Raw genomic sequence first — 18,867 nt, 5'->3', positions numbered from 1 at the left:
GTCAAGAGCTCCTACCTGGGGTCCGCCCACTCCGTCTCCACCGCCGGCCGTCGCGTGGACACCGCGCGGGAAGTCAACCACAGCCGCCGGGACGGGAGAAGCACCGCCGCACGATCTCTGCCTCGGGCTTGGGCCAAAGGGCACCACCGTGGTGTCGCTCGACGGTGTCGCACGCGTGCGTCGGCGAGGGGTGCCACGGCGGAGCCACCATCCCCGCGTCGTGTCCGCTTTGAGCTCTCGGCTGCGCTATGTCGCTCATGGGACTGAGAGAGAGAAAGGGCGAAGAGAAGTGAGCTAGGGTTTTGGGAGTCGGCGCCGCGTTGCCGTTTTGATCCGCCAAGACACGCGCGTGGCCGTCCGATCTGCATCAACGGCGCAGATCAACCGGGCCAGATTGAGCCTAGGCGGAAGCGCACAGCGGGCCACTTTGCCGGCCTAGGCCCAGGTTGCGGCCTGGGAGGCGCCGCGGGCGCGCACGGAGGTAGTTGGGCCAGGCCGTTTTGCCAGCTGGGCTGAAGAACGGTGTTCAGTTTGAATCAATTTTTGTTTTTCTTTTTCCAGTAAATATTTATCTCCTGGAAAATAATTAATGGCTCAAGAAAACTAGCAAAAGAATTTTTTCTGTGGGTAAAATTCACAAATTATGTTTAAGTTTCTGCTGCAAAGTTTAATGCTGATTATCTTCTAATTAAATTTGAACCAACGGAAGAATTTAATTTGAAGAGCAGATACTTTTAGAAAATTATGATTATGTTGATCATCTAATTAAATTAGAACCAACGGAAAAAATTAATTAGAGGAGTAGTCCATTTTTGTTTGTGTTAAATTATGGTATTGTCATTTTCTGACCAATGTTGATGATGATAATATTGTAACGAATTTAGGTTTGAAGTTTAAATCTCTAAAAAAATTTACACCAACGTGGTGAATTTTTCAGAGAGTTGATAAGGACCAAGAAATGTTCCTGAACAAATAGAATGAATTTTATTAACATGTTTCCGCTGCAATAAAGTTAATTATTTTCTAATTAAATTCAAACCAACGGGAGAATTTAATTTTGAAGAGTAGTTGTATGTCTTTCAAGTTAATTTATGAGTTTTTATGCATTAATTCTATTTTGTGATGTAGAATTGATGTAGAAGCATATTATATGTTTTATATTAACCGAGATCACTTGGCTGCATGCCAACGGGCTGCAATGCTGGGGTATGTGAAAGGAAAGGCTTGAGTCAAGCCAGTTGAGAACAATTTTTGTTGGTTTATTAATTTTCTGATTAAATTGGAACCAACGGGAAGATTTAATTGAAAAATAAAGTATAAGTGAAGTTTTAGTCGTTATGACTAAGTTTTCGTATAGATGTATCCCGCATGAGGAGAAGTTTTGGCATAGTAATTATGCTAGTCCATCCAGCATGGCGGGAGAAGTTTTGTGAAGATTCACATGTTTTGTATCACGCATAGAGAGAGAAGTTTTGGGTAGCTCTTATGTTGTCCTAGTATTGACCTTGGTACAATAGAAATGCATAGTCATAGTCAATACTAACCAAAAGATAAGAAAAGATGCAAGTGTGACTTGCAAAAGTATCGTTAATGAAATACCTCGTTGAGTTCTTAAAGTGAGTTAAGAAAAATGTACTCTTAAATAGATCAAGAAATAACTTTGTTTACATGACACAATCATGTGAAAGAAGTATGTTATAAGTGTCTCCTCGTTTACAGGCTTTCTGAATAGTTATCGAAATTATGACAGTAAAGTTCATGCCATATTTTGAGGGGGAGAAAAATATAAAGAGCAATTAAGAAAGATACTCTTTATTAAGAGTGAGATAAAGATTAATTAAGATAAATGTGACCGTCGGAGGAGTGCAGCGGTTATAACAATGATACTCCTAAGCAGAGAAATAGCTAAATTCCTAGATTTTTTAAAGTTCCGACAGAAAAATAGTGTAGTCAGTCTCAAAGATGTTAATGTGGTGCTTAAAGCGCCATATGAGATTTTAACAGATCAAACCCAGAATAAGATATTTGAAGATACACTATCTTTAGAAAAGATGGGAAGATCTAGGGGAGCATGGTATATAGAGGTATGTAGAGACCTAAGACTTGATGAGAAGAGGGATTGTGTGCCCACTCCAGTGACTCAGGAGCAACAAGTTTCTCAATACCTATTGATGTTGCACACCAATACAACGCCTTTTGTTAGCTCTTCGAAGAAGATGAATAATGTAAATAAGGATCTTGTTATACAGGAGCCTGTAGAATCAATTGTCTCTTAACAATGAAGAACAACAATAGTCCCATATGAAAGTGTTAGTAGCAGAGGCTCCAGAAGGTCTCAAAGAATTAGTAAACCAGTTTTCTGATGACTGTGAAGTTTATGTTAGTAAAGAAATTCAAATGGAGGGTGATCCCACCTTATTTGAAGAAGCCATGAGAAGCGTTTACTTGTTTAAGTGGCAAAAAGCTATGGGAGCTGAAATGAATTCGATGAATACCGACGATGTTTGGGACTTAGAAGTAATTCCTAATGGAGCCAAAATAGTAGGCTGCTAATGGGTCTACAAGACAAATTATGACTCCAAAGGGAATGTAGAAAGATATAAAGCACGACTTGTAGCAATATGCTTTATGCAAAGAGAATAAAAAGATTATAATGAGAGTTTTCTCTACAGTCTTATATAAGGAATCTTTTAGAATCATAATAGTGTTAATGTCACATTATGATTTAGAGTTACATCAGATGGATGTAAAGACGGTATTTCTCAACGGGGATTTATATGAAAACGATTATATGGCACAACCCAAAAGGTTTTATCGTGGAAGAAAAGAACATATGAGATGCCGCCTGTAGAAATCCATTTATGGGTCAAAAGTAAGTCTCCAGACAGTAGTATTTGAAGTTGGTGAAACAATGATAAGAAAGTTTGGGTTTAAACAAAATGAGAAGGACAATAGCGTTTATACGAAGTTCAAGAATGAAAAATTCATTTTTCACATCCTGTGAATAAATGACATTCTACTCACTAGTAGTGATGTTAATCTATCATTGGAGAAGAAGAAGTTTTGTCCTCAAGTTTCAATGTGAATGATCTTGGTGAAGCCTCATTGGTTCTAGGAATCAAAATTCACCGAGATAGAAGAAAATGGGGTATTAGGACTATCGCAAAGGCATACTTAGAAAAGATTATAAAAAATAAAGTATGCATGCGAGTAAACCTACGCCTGCTCCTATAGTCAAGGGTAATAGTTATGGGAACTTCAATTGTTCCAGGAACCAATATGAGATCGATCAAAATGAACATGGTTCCATATGCTTCAGCTGTTGGAAGCTTGATGAGTGTACAAGTACAAGTAACAATTTACCCTGACGTAGTTTATGTATCTGGGATATTTTGGCAAAAGTCCAGTCTAGATATAGATAACTGGAATGGAGTTGAAAATATCTTGCAATTTTATAAAATATCATAGGCCTCATGCTGAATAAGAAAGGGCAAGTACTCTCAAATAGTTGTGAGTACAAAAGTTAAGTCTTGACGAGATGTGTAGTGAAATCCACAGCAGTTGCTTACACTCGCAGTTGGAGTATTATTGTGGAAAAGCTCTAAAGAAACAGTTGTGGCAAAAGGAGGTTAAGAAAATTTATACCCGGATTTAACAATGGTAGACAATAGTAATAACCATTTAAAGTAAGTTAACTCCTAAGACAACAAGTCAAGTGTGCTGTCAAACACATTGACACTAAGGTATATGTTGTAAAGGAGAAAATCCACAATTATTTTGAAAGCATTGAGCACATAAGTACCGAATAAGTACTTACGGATCCGCTTACCAAAGGCTAACCACCCAGTGCATTCAGAGAACACACAGTCGACCTAGGTTTATAGAAAAGCCTATGATTTCTAGATACTAAGGGCCTAGTTGAGTATCTGTTTCAAAACAAAGAGGTGCGTTGTAGTTATTTAATCTAATGGCAACATACTATGACGATGAGACACGCTCTATGTACTGATCTGTGATGGAATGAAAATAAGATAAAATAAGTTAAGTTTAAGTCATAAGGTGAGATCAACGGAGAGAATGTTAGGATTGATCTCATCCGACTCAGTCCAACGATTGAGCCGGACCCTTTGACCGTGTCCTGATCGAGGACACACAACCGACCACTGGTCAGCGGGCCCTTGTCACACAACGCTATAAGAAGGAGGTGGGGGCCGGGGCACTAGACACGAGGTTCGACGCCGCCAGTAACCCACCAAAGAAACCCTAGAAGGCCCCATCCGATCACAGGCGCGCTGCAATGACGAGAAGCATTGCCGAACACGTCACCGTCCTTTGGACTTCGCCACGCCTACGCTACTACGACACCGGCGGCAACGTCGCTGCGACGTCATGGCCGCAATTGTCCTAGGACAAGGTACATCAACAGTTCCCAATCTAAGAGCAATTTATCCCCTGATCTAAGATTTCGAGGTACTACAACCTATCAACAAGTTGAAGAACGTAAGGATCGTAATCCTTCTGGCACATCTGATCGCATGACAAGCCAATCATCCAGATACTTTATTATTTTAACACGGGCGTAAAGTACCAGGAATCAGTGGAAATACTCCCATCAGGCCATCACTCACAGAAAGCATGTGATACGAAAGTAAAGAGGGCCCAAGTCAACCATAACAATGGCTCAAGTTGAAGTTGAGATTAATTTTAGAAGATATCCAATCGATTCGCTACCCACTACAGACGAGTGTACGCGCTAAATAAAAGAAGGTATATGCTACAACTTACACGATTGCGACAGCCCCTGGACAGTCGATCGATTCTCTGTAGTCTGTACAAGATGGTGCAAAAATTGGTGATCCTAGGGTGTAACTAATAAAGGAATAAACATACAACACCCCGGTGGCAATGGCATGACGTGACAGTCACAAAGCCACCCATTTCACCTACAATAACCAAGAAACAACTCGCCCAGCATTGGGGGATTGAAACAGAAGTACCCAAAAAAAACACAATGAATGGCTCATATCAGTTCTTTTTTAAGGAAATCACAGATGCAATTTAGTTCTCCACATGCACCCAACAACCTTTTTAGGAGACGGGTCTTTTGGTCCTTTGTCTCGTTGCCCAGAAGTGAAATACAGCCATCCATCCCAGTATCCTACCAATGTGGTCTTGATTCGGAAAGGTAACCGCCCAATCAAACTCCATTCCTGCAGATGGAGGTTCAATAGCATCATGATGGCATACCAAGGACCGCAGTGATTTACAAATGCGACTTCGATACACTCTTATCATGCTTCTTGTTACCCACCAAATTATGTACTATTTCGGCATCATGGCAATTTAAATTTTCAGCAATTGAAAGTTTAACGAGATTTTAGTTGCTTTTGTGTTAAATACATAGCAGAATACTATTACAGTACCATCTGATACTATTAACAAAAGCACCATGACAAGAAACAAGAATTAGCACCAGCATGCTCTGTTTCCTCCAATGTCCTGTCCTTTTCAAAACTATCTTTACAATAACAGAAAACACAGAAACAGGGGAACGAACGTACCAGCGTATCCAGATTGAACCGAAATATTTCACCAACTAACACCATTTTTTTAGTTATTGGGTGCTTATCTGTGGTTCCTCCGGCAATAACGAGAGAATTGTTGACATTCACCCAAGCAAATTCTATATGTGAATCTGGTTTTGGCATAGGAGGAAGTTCTTTCCAAGTATGTCCATCATCAAGCATATAAACATTGCTATACACAACCTGCACAAGCACAATGTTGTTTTTAAAAGGAGGGGCAATAACAGAGATAAACAAATAGTGAAAATAGGAAGGTTACTAAGAAAATAGTGAAACTAGAATGTCAGATTTAACTAGTACTTTTGGATTGATTCTGGTCTCAACCCAAAACCATCAATTATGGTAATGCTTGAATATATGCGATATATGATAGCTTCATATTTAAATCAAACTAAGTGTCTTTATAGTTTGCTTTTTTTCTTAAAAAAATGCACTGCACATGATGCCAATACACTTTCTGGTGAAATTAGGTCCGCCATTATTTATTGAACAAAGCACCTGCAGCATGTTTGGTGCTTAGATGCTTATTTACTAGACTTTAATCATGCACGGCATATGGTTTATGTTGTCTTTAACGCAGGGAATTAATCTCAGTTGATCTTAAAACATAGGGACCACATAATGTGCATCAATTAGTTATACGAATGAGTTGCATATCAACATACCTCACTTCTTCTAACACATTTAAATATAGGAGACCCAGGCTTTGCCATGAAATCACCTTCTTGACCACCAATAATGAAGAGTTTATCATTTGCAACAACACAAGCCCTGGTGGTAAAACAAAATATCTTTATACTTCAGCAACTTCTTATAAAGTTTTTTGTACCATCCAACCAAATTTGTAGAAAAACATTTCCTATATATAAGCATAAACTTTGCCAGGAGCTTAAGAAAAGTGGAAGTGTAAAGCGCCAAAGTGCCAAGACAACCTAGGGCATAGGCATCTAGCAGCATGATTTCCAATGAAAATGACAACTGCTGATAACATAGGAAGGGAAACTTCAAGACCTATGAGGACCTCCACGCGGTATTGGTATCTCACTCCTCCACTCTTTCTCCAATGCCTTCCCATCTTTTATGGCAAGACTCCAGTGCTCAAGCCCAGGTTCATGCCTATCCTCCTTGCTGCCACCCATCACATGAAGTCTGCCTCTCCAAAGTTGTGTTGCTGGAGCATATCTACACAGAAGAATTTTAATTGGAAAGGGATTTGGTTGAAGTTCTTTACAGCGTACAACTTGACTGAATATTCAGACATTAGTATTTGCAATAGCAGGACCAGGGGCAGAGCTATGGTGAAAATTCTGGTGGTGCAAACTTCTATGCATCTAATACAAATACAATTATATGGTGGAAAATGAAAAAATCTAGTAAATTTGTTCCATGGTGGTACCTGTGCACCACTCTGCCCTACATGGGAACAAAAACTATCAAGTGCAAGTAATGCGTGGATGCACAGTGCATGGATGCTCAATTTGATTTAAAAAAAAAATAAAAGAAGATAGTACCTAGGAACTGGCAATGGTGGCAAATCACGCCATTCTTTTGTTTCTGTGTCCAATACAAAATTTCGAGCTGTTGGTCCCCTACATTGTGGACCATACTGACCAGTTACTACATAGATGAATCTTCCATCAGTAACCATCCCCAAATGTGAATGTGCCATGTCCTTGGGCATGTCAAATCTTCCACCCCATGTATTATCCGAGAAATTGTATATATCAACATGAGAATGCACCTAAAATAAAAAGAAAAAGGGAATTCCTTAAGGAAGGCAACTTGCTTAACATATTGAGATAACTCAAATCTAACTGTAGTTTTTTTCAATCAAGAAAAAAACACATGGAATAGAACACCAGGGTGACATTTGCATTCTGCTACTACTAAATATAATTGAAATTCCAGCAATGTTAGTATTATTTATGGCATGAAACTGACATTTCTATTAATAAAGAAGAAATTTATACGTAAGTCACCTACATGGAAAAGGAAAAGAAAAGACTTTACAAAGGGGTGCCAAGCTAGGCTCCTACCACCAAAGAAGCTAAGAAAGACGCACCAGCAAGGCACCAAGTTCAACCCTCTTCCCTAATTTTACTCTGATCCCATCTACATAACAAATAATAGAATTGCATAGAAAGGGAGCCTTCGCAATGTTATTACTTGTTATGTAGATGGGATCAGAGCAAAAACTAATATATAGCACAAGTAATTCAAGTGTATTTCATTATGTAAGTGCATACATGAGTGCATAACTGAATGGTCAGGCTAACTAGAGCTTGGCAATCTCAACAACACAGGTAACTTACTTAAACTGAATGAATAGGGTACAATACTAGTACAATCAGTCTATTTCACAACTTGGCAACATGGTAATATGTCCTTTAATGAATGCAAGAGTATATAAGTAGCTATTTGAGCTATCATTCAAATCTACAGTGACAAATACTTTTTCTATTATACCTTCCAAAATATAAAGTGAAATCATCATGTGGAAGAGGGTATAACTGCTCCATATCATAAAGTGTAGAAAAGTAGATATCTTGAAACACAAAGCATGATCGTATAGGATAATGGAAGATATCAGGCAGGTTTCTCACATGATTAATGGTGCCATATCCAGCAAATACATATAAGAGATTCTTAATCTGTATAGCAGCGCCATCCAAACGGGCCACAGGTGCTTCAGCCATCTCCTCCCATTTTAGTTCTGGAGCTGGCAAGTCCGCAAAAGTTGCATTTATGTCAGTCGAACCTAAAGATTTCTTGTCCTCCTTAATCTGTACAAGATTATAAAAAATGACTAATCTTGAGCGAGGCCATTGTAGCAACTAGCAACATGACAAGAATAAAAAACAAAGTAAAGTCGCAAATAGAATCCAATGTAACAGACTTTTAGACCAAGTGATAATTGACAATTCCTCACTGTATATGTCATTACATACAAAAATAATGCAAAACATCCAAGCACGTAACAGAACTTTACACATTGTTTACTACTGTATGATACCAAATGATTCGAGCAAAAACTGTGTGATGCCAAATTCATGTCAACTAGACATATGCAAGGTATTATCTACAGTTGTTATAACGCCAAATTAATGGCAAAAGTATGATAACAAATGTGAATGGACAATATATTTCTGACCATGGAAAACTGAAAAGATAACACTCTTAGTTTTCTGGTCAATGTACTCTACTTTCACACATAGGACCTAAATTTCAAATTAGATTGCAGGGAAGTGTTGAATATGCTTATAAAAGCAAAACGACTTGTTGTTATGACAACCTATAGAAATTATAGATACTACATCACTCAAGAAGATCTGCAGCAGAGTGTAGGAGTTATGCTAATTGAAAACTAATGCACATAATCCACAAGCAGAAGCTGTAGCATTGTAGGAAAAAGGCCTACTATAGCCAAGGATCACAACCAGAGTACCTCCATTCCTATGAGGCGTGAAATTCAAATGAACCCACAAATCTATCGCTCAATTCCACGCCTAACACGTAATGGCTGCAAATATATGGACTGCATTAGGTCGAGCAAATTCCTCAATCAAGCAAGTATGTTCAGCTCAGCTGATCAACACGCATACGTTTCCCAATTCCTCCCTGATTCCCACCAGATCTCTCCAATCCCGTACGCGCGCCTGTAATACGCTCCCCCAGCCCAATCACGGAGGACTAACGCTTGAGCCACTGCGGCAAGCCGGCAGCAATCTCGCATCCCTAAGCATTGGGCGTGAGAAAAGGATGCTTCACCTTCTTCGCGACGGGCGGCGTCGAACCGGCGGGGCTGGTGTGGAGGTTAAGCCTGGAGGACCAGACGGCCGAGGACGACGCGGAGGACGAAGCCCAGAGGTAGTCGGCGACGAGGACGAGGCCGAGGATGGCGACGACGGCGAGCGCCACCAAGTGCTTCGGCGCCCGCGCCTTCGCCGCCGGCCGCGCCATCGGCGGGCGGCTACGCCGGATGGACTAGAGAAGGTGGACGCAGCGGGGATATTTAACTTTCTACCGTGACGGCGCTTGAACAGCAGCTTTAGTTTTGCGCTACACTTTTAACAGCGACGAAAAAACCGACACACATTTATCATTGTTTTTGTGTGGCACACTGGCACGTCAGTTCCGCTGTCTAGTTCCGCTGTCTAGCTCAGATCCAATTAAACAAACTCAGATAAAAAGACCTCACTTACCTCTAACGTTTTTATCCTCCCGCTTGGCCCACTCCACTCTCCCTTCCTCCCTCATCTTTCTATGCTCCATGCAACGTGCACCCGTCGCCGCCGCCGCCGTGTACGGTCGCCCTCGAGCACTTTTGCGATGGAGTAAAAGTAAGTGTCTGTTTCGAGCCCCATCCACAGTATGCATTGCACTGTGTTTTTTTTAATTAAAGTTATGGTTCGCGAGACGCAGCGGGGACGTGGAGTGGAGCGCGTCGGTGGCATTGACAGCGGATCGGCGTTCGGCGCGGCGACTAATAGCGAATTGAAGTGACGGTGCGAAACTGCGAAAGGAAAGACCGGTGGATGGATACTGGATACGCGTGCGTAGAGAGAGGACGAGGAAAATACGGTAGCACGATAAAAAAAATCAGATAAATGTATGAGATACATGTGCGTGAGATGATAGATATTTCCTCTTATTATAAAAAAAATTGCCGTGGACGTTTGTCAAATTTTTTTTTGCCGTGGACGTCTATAAAAATTTCATGTATAATCACGACATAAAAATTTCAGCCAAGCCCAGGTGGCGCGACTGCAGTGGCAGCAGCGCGGCACGGCTGACCTCATGGGATGACGATGGGGTAGGTGAGCGATGGGCGTGGCGACACCGCACGACAAGGCCTGACGGCCAACGGTTGTCGGCCAGGACGGGGCAGTCACTGCCGACCACGTGCGGCAGTGCATGAGCACGCATCCGAGCCCAGCGACCCGAGGCACCGCGCGATGGTGACCGCGCACACTCGGCCAGGCAACCGAAGCAAGTGGCATGCATGAATTTTAAAGCATTGACCATGACTAAATCGTTGATCCAATACCCAAACCACTTTTGCTATACCAAAGAGGGTATATTAGACTACAAAAACAAACTATAATACTACCCTACTGCTTAACCCAATCTCATCGAATAAATTGCCAAACATAGCAGTGTCTAACTATCGATAGACTTGAAAATTTCTAAGTGTTAGAGCTGAATTTGATTTCCAATTGCGATTTCTAAGCTAGTCGAAATATTAGCTAGCAATATCATTTTTTGACCGCGAGTATTTCATTGTCATCTACAAAGTTTGCACTTCGAACCTTATTTAAGTATCACGTACATGTTCTATAGTATTTTTGCTTAATAAAAATTGATTTTAAACCCTAAGTGATATAACATGACTATGGAATTAACTTTTATTTCGCATTTCCGTTGACCGTTTTGAGTTATGAAAATTGATCTACACTCTTTATTGCATACATTAACACATAAACATGATGCTCATGACATATTTTAGTAAATGATTTATAGTGTAACACCGAGGGTGTTATAAATCTACCCCCATAAACAAAATCTCGTCCCGAGATTTCATGTGCCTAGTGTGGGAAAAGAGATAAAAAATAAATTCTGATTTAAACAATTATCTCGGTGAACCAGAAAGAATGTGGGGATAATGCTTCAAGATATAGCTTTCTTGCTCCCAGGTCACCTTGTCCTCCGAATGATTTTGCCACTGAACATTATAGAACTTTACCACACTGTTTCTAGTCACTCTTTCTTTCTCATGTATGATCTTGATAGGATGCTCAATATAAGACAAGTCAGGTTGGAGGGGAAGTCCTTCCACTTCCACCGCTTCATCGTGGACCCGCAAATATTTCTTTAACTGAGAAACATAGAAGACATTATGCACTGCTGACAAAATATTTAGGAGTTGGAGATGATAAGCAACAGGACCACATCGCTCTAAAACCTTATAAGGCCCAACATAGCGAGGAGCTAATTTCCCACGGACACCAAATCGATGCACACCTCTCATGGGAGACACTTTGAGATACACATGATCACCCATTTCAAATTGCAAGAGCCTTCTTCTCTTATCCGTATAAGTTTTTTGATGACTTTAAGCTGCCTTCAAATGGCTCTGAATAATACTGACTTGCACTCGAGCTTCCTTAATAAAATCAGGTCCAAAATATCTACGGTCACCTACTTCAACCCAGTTAAGTGGTGTCCTACATTTCTTACCATACAAAGCTTCAAAAGGTGCTATATGAAAGCTTTCTTGATAGCTATTGTTGTAAGAAAACTCAGCTAAGTTCAAGCATTCATCCCACTTCTCAGGAAAAGAAATGACACAAGCTCTCAACATATCCTCAAATACCTGATTTACCCTTTCTGTTTGGCCGTCAGTTTGTGGATGATAAGCTGAACTTCTAAGGAGACTAGTACCAAGACATTGCTGAAGTTGCTCCCAGAAATAAGAGACAAAGACTGACCCTCTATCAGAGACGATAGTAAGAGGAACTCCATGCATGGTCACAATTCGGTCAAAATACAACTTGGCGTACTTTTTGGTTGAATATCTAGCATCTACCGGGAGAAAATGAGCAGACTTAGTGAGACGGTCCACAATGACCCAAATAGAGTCATACCCCTTGGACGTGTGGGACAAACCCACAATAAAGTCCATGGAAATATCCTCCTATTTCTAAACAAGGATAGGCAAGGGCTGCAAGAATCTCGGGGTACGCATATGGTCTGCCTTAACTCTCCCATAAGTGTCACACTCCATGACGTACTTGGTGATATCCTGCTTCATATTAGACCACTAATACAAGTGGTATAAATCATGGTACATCTTGTTGCTTCCTAGGTGGATGGACAACTTGGAATGATGAGCTTCATCCAAAATCTTTCTTCTAAGCTCCTCACTTGATGGAACAACCAATCTATTCTTGAATATCACTACACCTTGATCAGCAATACTAAAATGAGGACCACGCCCTTTGGCAATTAACTTCTTGATGCTTAGAATTTTCGAAACATCTTGCCTTTGCTCTATAATCAGTTGCTCAAGTAAATCCGAGAATAGAGCAATATGGGCTAGCACCTCAGCATGGTTGAGAGACAAAGACGCTTCTTCAACTTGATACGACTTCCAGCTCAAAGCATCGGCTACCACATTAGCTTTTCCAGGATGGTAATGAACCTCCAAATTATAATCCTTGATTAGCTTCAACCATCTTTGTTGCCTCATGTTCAGCTCGGACTGAGTGAAAATATATTTGAGACTCTTGTGATCCAAATAAATATGTACTTTATTTCCCAACAAATAGTGCCTCCAAAATTTTAAAGCGTGTACCACAGCAGCCAGCTCTAAATCATGGGTAGGATAATTCACCTCGTGCTTTTTCAGCTGACGTGAAGCATAAGCTATTTGTAAGGTCGAGATGGCAGACTAGAGGAAGGTGAATAGTCTTTTCTAAAATTAATCGCGTCGGCTAACCGAAACAAGTGCGGAATTAAAACTATCGGTCTAGCCAAGACTACACCCCCTCTATCTATGTTCTCTAGCACCTTCCAAAGATACTAATTAAGTAACAAAGGTGCTGAGCTAGCTAGAGCTCACCTAACCAATTCTAGAAGCAAGGTCACACAAACATATGCCATTAGTACTTCAAGCAATAAGGGAGCTTCTATACATGCTAGTAAGCAAAAGCATAAAGCCACCTAATGCTCACTAACAATGCTCAATAACAAGGCAACAAATGCCAAATTAGAGAGTGCAAATACTTAGCTACACAAACTAAGCAATGTGACTAACAATGTTACACAAACCAAATTAGCCACGCAAGGGAGCTACTTCTATGCTACACAAGTAAGAAGGTAACTAGTGAGCTACACAAGCTAACTAATTATAAGAGCAACTATACAAGCACAATGTATATAAAAGTAATCACAAGCTTGTGTAAAGTGATTGCAAACCAACAGAAAGAACAAGGTTGACACGGTGATTTTCTCCTGAGGTTCATGTGCCTGCCAACACGCTACGTCCCTGTTGTGTCGACCGCTCACTTGGTGGGTCGGCGGCTAATTGACATCATCCGCCAAGCCCACACATCGGGCACCGCAAGAACCTACCCCAAAAATAAGGGTAGCTCAATGACACGCTCAATTAGAGTTGCTCTTCCCGTCTCCCGTGGGGCAAGCACAATGCCCCTCACAAAGCTCTTCTCCGGAGCACCGCACAAGCTTCTTGCGGGCTTCGACAAAGACCACCATCAAACCATCTAGGAGGTGGCTCGAAGGATCAAGATGCCTAAGAGGGGGGGGGGGTAAATTGGACTAATTCTAAATTTCTTTGCAATAATTAAATCCAATGGTTAGCCCAATTAACCCATTGTGGCTAGAAAGTGTTTCTAATGTTCTACCGCACAAAAAGTCTTACAACCTAAGTTCCAATCCTACTCTAGCATGGCAATTCTATAAATGTAAAGACAAGTATTGAATTGCTCAAAGTAAATGCTCAAAGTAAATGGAGAAGAAGGAACGCGACGATGTTTTGCCAAGGTATCGGAGAGTCACCACTCCCAACTAGTCCTCATTGAAGCACCCGCGCAAGGGTGTAGCTCCCCCTTGATCCGCGCAAGGATCAAGTGTTCTCTACGGGTTGATTCTTTGACACTCCGTCATAGTGAATCACCCACAACCGCTCACAATTTGAGTTGGGTTATCCACAAGCTCCACCGAATGATCACCAAGCTCCCAATCACCACCAAGTTGTCTAGGTGATGGCGATCACCAAGAGTAACAAGCACGGACTCTCACTTGACCATAACAAGCCTAATGAGAAGGGTGGATGCACACTTTGCTACTCTTGATCTCACTAACGAGGGCTCTCTTTGGGATTCTCAAATCTCAATCACCTCACTAGGACCTTGCTCTTCTTGGCACTCTCAAAGGTTTTTCTTAGCTATTGAAATGGGCAAAAGTAACCCCCACACATGAATGGAGGAAGTATTTATAACATGGGCTAAAAAACAAACCGTTATGTGCCTCTACGGGGTGACCAGATGCGCCGGTCAGTTCACCCCGAATTCCAGTGATCAAATAGTGACCGGACGCTGGACAGCTTTCGGTCAGCACTAACTGGACGCATCCGGTCATGATTTTCCCTCTCTGGAACCTTACTGGAGTCAATCGGACGTTGGCCCTCACCGTCCGGTCACTTCACCTCTCAGCGTCTGGTCACTTCCAGACAACTTCACCTTGATCAAATGAACTAACCGGACTCTGCGTCAGCGTCCGGTCACACCGAAGCCAACGTCCAGTCAGTATTTGACCCTCCAATCACTTCTAATTTTCAATCGTACGTGAATGAAGTTTGTTCCAATGGATCTAAGGGCTTTTTAGGAGCTACCTAGTGCTAGGTTCATCAAGTGTGCACCACACCTAACCCACTAGACTCGCTTAGGTCAAGCTACCCGTCCATACCCCCTTAATAGTACGGCCAAAGGAAAAACAAAGTCCCAAACTACTCTAAGTGTCTCTTCAATACCAAATGACACTTAGAACTAGTCCATCCTTAACCTTGTCGTCCATCCTTTGAAAACCGAAATAGTTTCCATCGTAGGGGCATGACCACCATGATAGCCAATCGATCTCCATTACCATGACCTAACTTAATTGCCTCTGTAAAACACATGTTAGTCATAGTAATCATGTATTATCATTAATCACTAAAACACAACTAGGGGCCTAGATGCTTTCAATCTCTCCCTTTTTGGTGATTGATGACAATATTATCTTGAGTATATGAAAGAGTTGAGGTTTTTAACATGCTTGGTTCATATAAGCTTTTGACAATAAGAACAAAAGAGTTAGGTAAGCTTATATGACCCAAGTCAACATGATGTCTCAAAAGATATGAAAATAAGCATGAGTACAAGTAATAAAGCTCATTTGCATCGGAGTAAAACACGGAAGCAAAGCAAATGAGCATAGCACAAGTGATATGACATATAAATAATTCAAAGTAAAGAGCACATATGTCATATATCACGATCACGTAGATAACACTATCACATAGATATAGTTTGATGCATAAAAGTAAACACACGAATGCATAATAGTGTATCACACATAAAACTCCAAATATAATAGATAATCTAATAGATAAACTAAGCTCCCCCTAGATATGTCGCTCCCCCTAAGACTCACATACTCGATCCCTCTCCCCCTTTGGCGTCAAACACCAAAACCTAAGGGTCAGTCAGCGGGGCTGCAGCGGATGAGTCGGGCACTGAGGTATGAGGAGCAAGCTGGAACTGGGTGCCATCATCATCTAAACTAGAGCTCTAAGCAGTCTGACCCTCTGTAGCTGGAACCGACGCTGAAGCAGTCTGAGTCGAATCAATAACTAGAACCGCTATAGACTATGCAGGTATGACTAGAGCAGCTGGCTCTGATGATGCCACTAAGGAAGGGAGCATCTCTGTAGTCCCAGTAATAGGTGCAACAATAGAAGGACCTAGGACATGCAAATATAGCGGAGTAGGCTACCCTGTCAACTCACTAAAAGTCGCTCCAAGACTCCTAGAGACTGAGGTATCTAGCACTACTAGCGAGGAAGTCTAAGCTGATGTGAAGCCCGTCTGGAGAGGTGTGAACTACGAGGCTAACATGGGCGAAGCAAACCACTGGGACACCTGCTCTGTAGGTGAAGCAAACTATGCTGGTGGTTGTCCCTGACTCTAAAGCCCACTAGGCTGTAAAACTGGAGTCATAGAAGTGGTGGTAGGCTGACCAAGCTGGGGTGAAGGCTATGGCGGTGGAACCCCAATAGTTGTCACTACATGCTGCATAAATCCAAGGAGCTACTGCTGCAGGAGGAGCTGTTGCTGATGCATGGCCTGCTGCTGCCGCTGAAACTCATTGTGCCAAGTCTAAAACTGTGTAAAAGTGGTGGCAGCCTCATGAGCCTAGCGAGCCTGATGCTGCCTCATCCGCTCAAGTATGGCAAGTAGAGCAGGGTCTGTCTACGGTGCAGGTGGAGCTAAACTAGAGATACCGGCCTCATGGTCATGTCGATGTGGAGGCATCTGAGGAATGTCTCGATAGTCCTCATCTGAGCTATCACTAGGGTCGCTCTCGACCATCCTCTCCTACTAAGCATCAAGCTGCTCCTCCTCTATAGCTGCTATGCCCCTGATAGTCTCATTCTACTGAGTTATAGTCTCTGGCAGCTCTAGGCATCGGCTCGGCTGGCTGGGTGTCCTCACTACACTATGGTGGATCATCATGTTGTATGCAGGGAACTCTGTAGTAGCACCACTATACTCTGCCAGCATCTCTGGTGGCCTCACAGTAACTACCCTATGGATTAGGAATGTAATCTAGTGAGCATACGATAGCTGCCTGTGACCCCTGAATCCCTCTACAATAGTATCCTCTATCTCTGATAGAAGGAGATCCCAAATATCAAACATTGTTTGCTGCATCAGAGAGTTCAGTAACCACAACTATATACGGGTCAAGCCCTCATGATACCCCATCCTCAAAAGCAGTGTCTTCCTCATAATGGCATCAAGCACTCTAGCAGTGGGAGTGAGATCACTGGGTGTCCTGCTAGACCCCTCGCCGAATGGCTTTGTGAAGCAGTGGCAAACTAGATCTATAGGGGGCACCATACCGCCATGAGGGCGTCTGGGGGGCGCTGTCTGTCCATAGCAAACCTCATGTAGCTGGACAGGCTGCTCCTAAAGCCTGAGTATCTCTTTGATCCTAGTGGTCATCAGCCTGTATTCTCTGCCATTGAATGCAAAGTGTATAAATTTGTGCTGTGGGTCAATCCAGAGAGAAGCATAGAACTGATGGACCCAAGATGAAACATATAAGCATGTCTATCCAAGTAAATCTATCAGCCCTGGCAGGTAAGATAAGTAGAGGAGAATGTGCTCTCCAGCTGCTGCAACAATGGTCTCAATGTTACACACCCTCTGAGATCTAAATACAGCCCCACTATTAAGATATGCATTATAGAAATCTTCCTGTAGAGGTGTGTAGAAACCCTCTAAAGCACGCTCATCCCGCCTCGGTGGAAATCACTGCTTAAAATCCACAAATTTGAGCTGCTGAACCTGCTTGGCCGTGGCGGCCCTCAAATCCAAGTAGGTCACTAGGGGCGGACCCTGTGGTCTAGGCGGTGGACGTGAACCTCTCTGCTGGGTCTATGACCTTGGAGTGACTGGCACACGGGAATGACCAGAGCGGCGAAGTTGTGGCTGAGGTGCCTGCTCTGTCTCCATGGCCTACTCTCCCTCCTAAGTCTAGTCTGCTGGTTGTGGCTCCTACTGTGACCCCCCTAAGGCTGACTCTCATCCAAGACAACTCGTCGTTCCGCAACCATGACAATCCTAGCTAGACCACCATGATGGCGCTCAACCTGCTCAAGTGCAGCTCTCGTAGATGGAGAGAGCTGATCTATGATCTAGACTCCACTCCTAGCACCTCCTACCTCTGCACGCTCTGCTGCTACTACAACTATGGCTGCTCTAGCTGTATCTGTATCTAGATACTTGCTTCTTTGTTGCAAGCTTCTTCATCGCCTTGCCTTTTGGATCTATAGGCAGCGAGGCGGGTGTCTCAGATCCTTATCACCGGGACCTCCTCCAACATTCTTAACACGAACCATCTGATGGATCTGAAAAGAACAACTACCACTGACGAAGATCAACTGCCAACTATCACTTCTGAGGCTTGGCCTCAATCCGTACTCACGAGCTTGGCCCCGAGTTAACTGACAACTACAAATAGGACCACAACAGCACTGACTCGCTGCACGATAGAATAGAGGGTATACAAATAATTTTAATTATTCATCTAGAGATACAAAACCCTAGAAAAGCAAGCAATTAGATGTGAAATTAGAACCAAGGGCTTGCTACCTGACGAACTAGCGAAACGATGAGAAGAGGAATAGATCGGGGGACCACCGGGTCAACAATAGGTGATTAGGGTTTGTAGTGGCGTGGATCAGTGATAGAGGATGCAGGGCACTACAATGTGGCTCGGGCACATGAAGTAGAGGCACGAGCACGGGCTAGGGTAAGAGCTCGATGGCGCTGGAACAAGGCCTCGGCGGCGCTGGTGCTCGGTCAGGGCACGGCGGCGAGGCGGCTGAGTGGGAGTGGTGGCGCGGGCATGGCTGAGCGGGAGCGGCGGCGCAGGCGCGATAGAGCATGGGCAACAATGGTAGTGGCGCATGGTGTGGAGCTACAAGCGGTGGTGC

The 18,867-nt window shown here is 42.7% G+C and overlaps 1 protein-coding gene across 1 annotated transcript; it reads right to left on the bottom strand.

Moving 5' to 3' along the window:
* Positions 1–4,900: 4,900 nt before the first annotated feature.
* Positions 4,901–9,614, bottom strand: LOC136493244 (kelch repeat-containing protein At3g27220-like). Its single transcript, XM_066489306.1, has 7 exons — positions 9,354–9,614; positions 8,189–8,368; positions 7,097–7,326; positions 6,597–6,767; positions 6,251–6,356; positions 5,562–5,768; positions 4,901–5,210 (listed from the first exon to the last, which is right to left on the bottom strand). The coding sequence occupies exons 1-7, from the start codon at positions 9,543–9,545 to the stop codon at positions 5,046–5,048; spliced, it is 1,251 nt and encodes a 416-aa protein (XP_066345403.1). The 5' UTR covers positions 9,546–9,614; the 3' UTR covers positions 4,901–5,045.
* Positions 9,615–18,867: the final 9,253 nt, after the last annotated feature.

The sequence above is a fragment of the Miscanthus floridulus genome, chromosome 11, assembly GCF_019320115.1.
Source record: "Miscanthus floridulus cultivar M001 chromosome 11, ASM1932011v1, whole genome shotgun sequence".
NCBI lineage: Eukaryota > Viridiplantae > Streptophyta > Magnoliopsida > Poales > Poaceae > Miscanthus > Miscanthus floridulus.
Note: the sequence above shows the minus strand (reverse complement) of the source record. Positions and strands in the feature narration are given on the sequence as shown.

Coding starts and splice junctions, on each gene's coding strand:
- LOC136493244 (XM_066489306.1), bottom strand. CDS start 9,545: ATGGCGCGGCCGGCGGCGAAGGCGCGGGCGCCGAAGCACTTGGTGGCG. Junction 7,327..8,188: donor GATATGGCACCATTAATCAT/GTGAGAAACCTG, acceptor TTTTTATTTTAG/GTGCATTCTCATGTTGATAT. Junction 6,768..7,096: donor CCACCATTGCCAGTTCCTAG/GTACTATCTTCT, acceptor TCTTCTGTGTAG/ATATGCTCCAGCAACACAAC.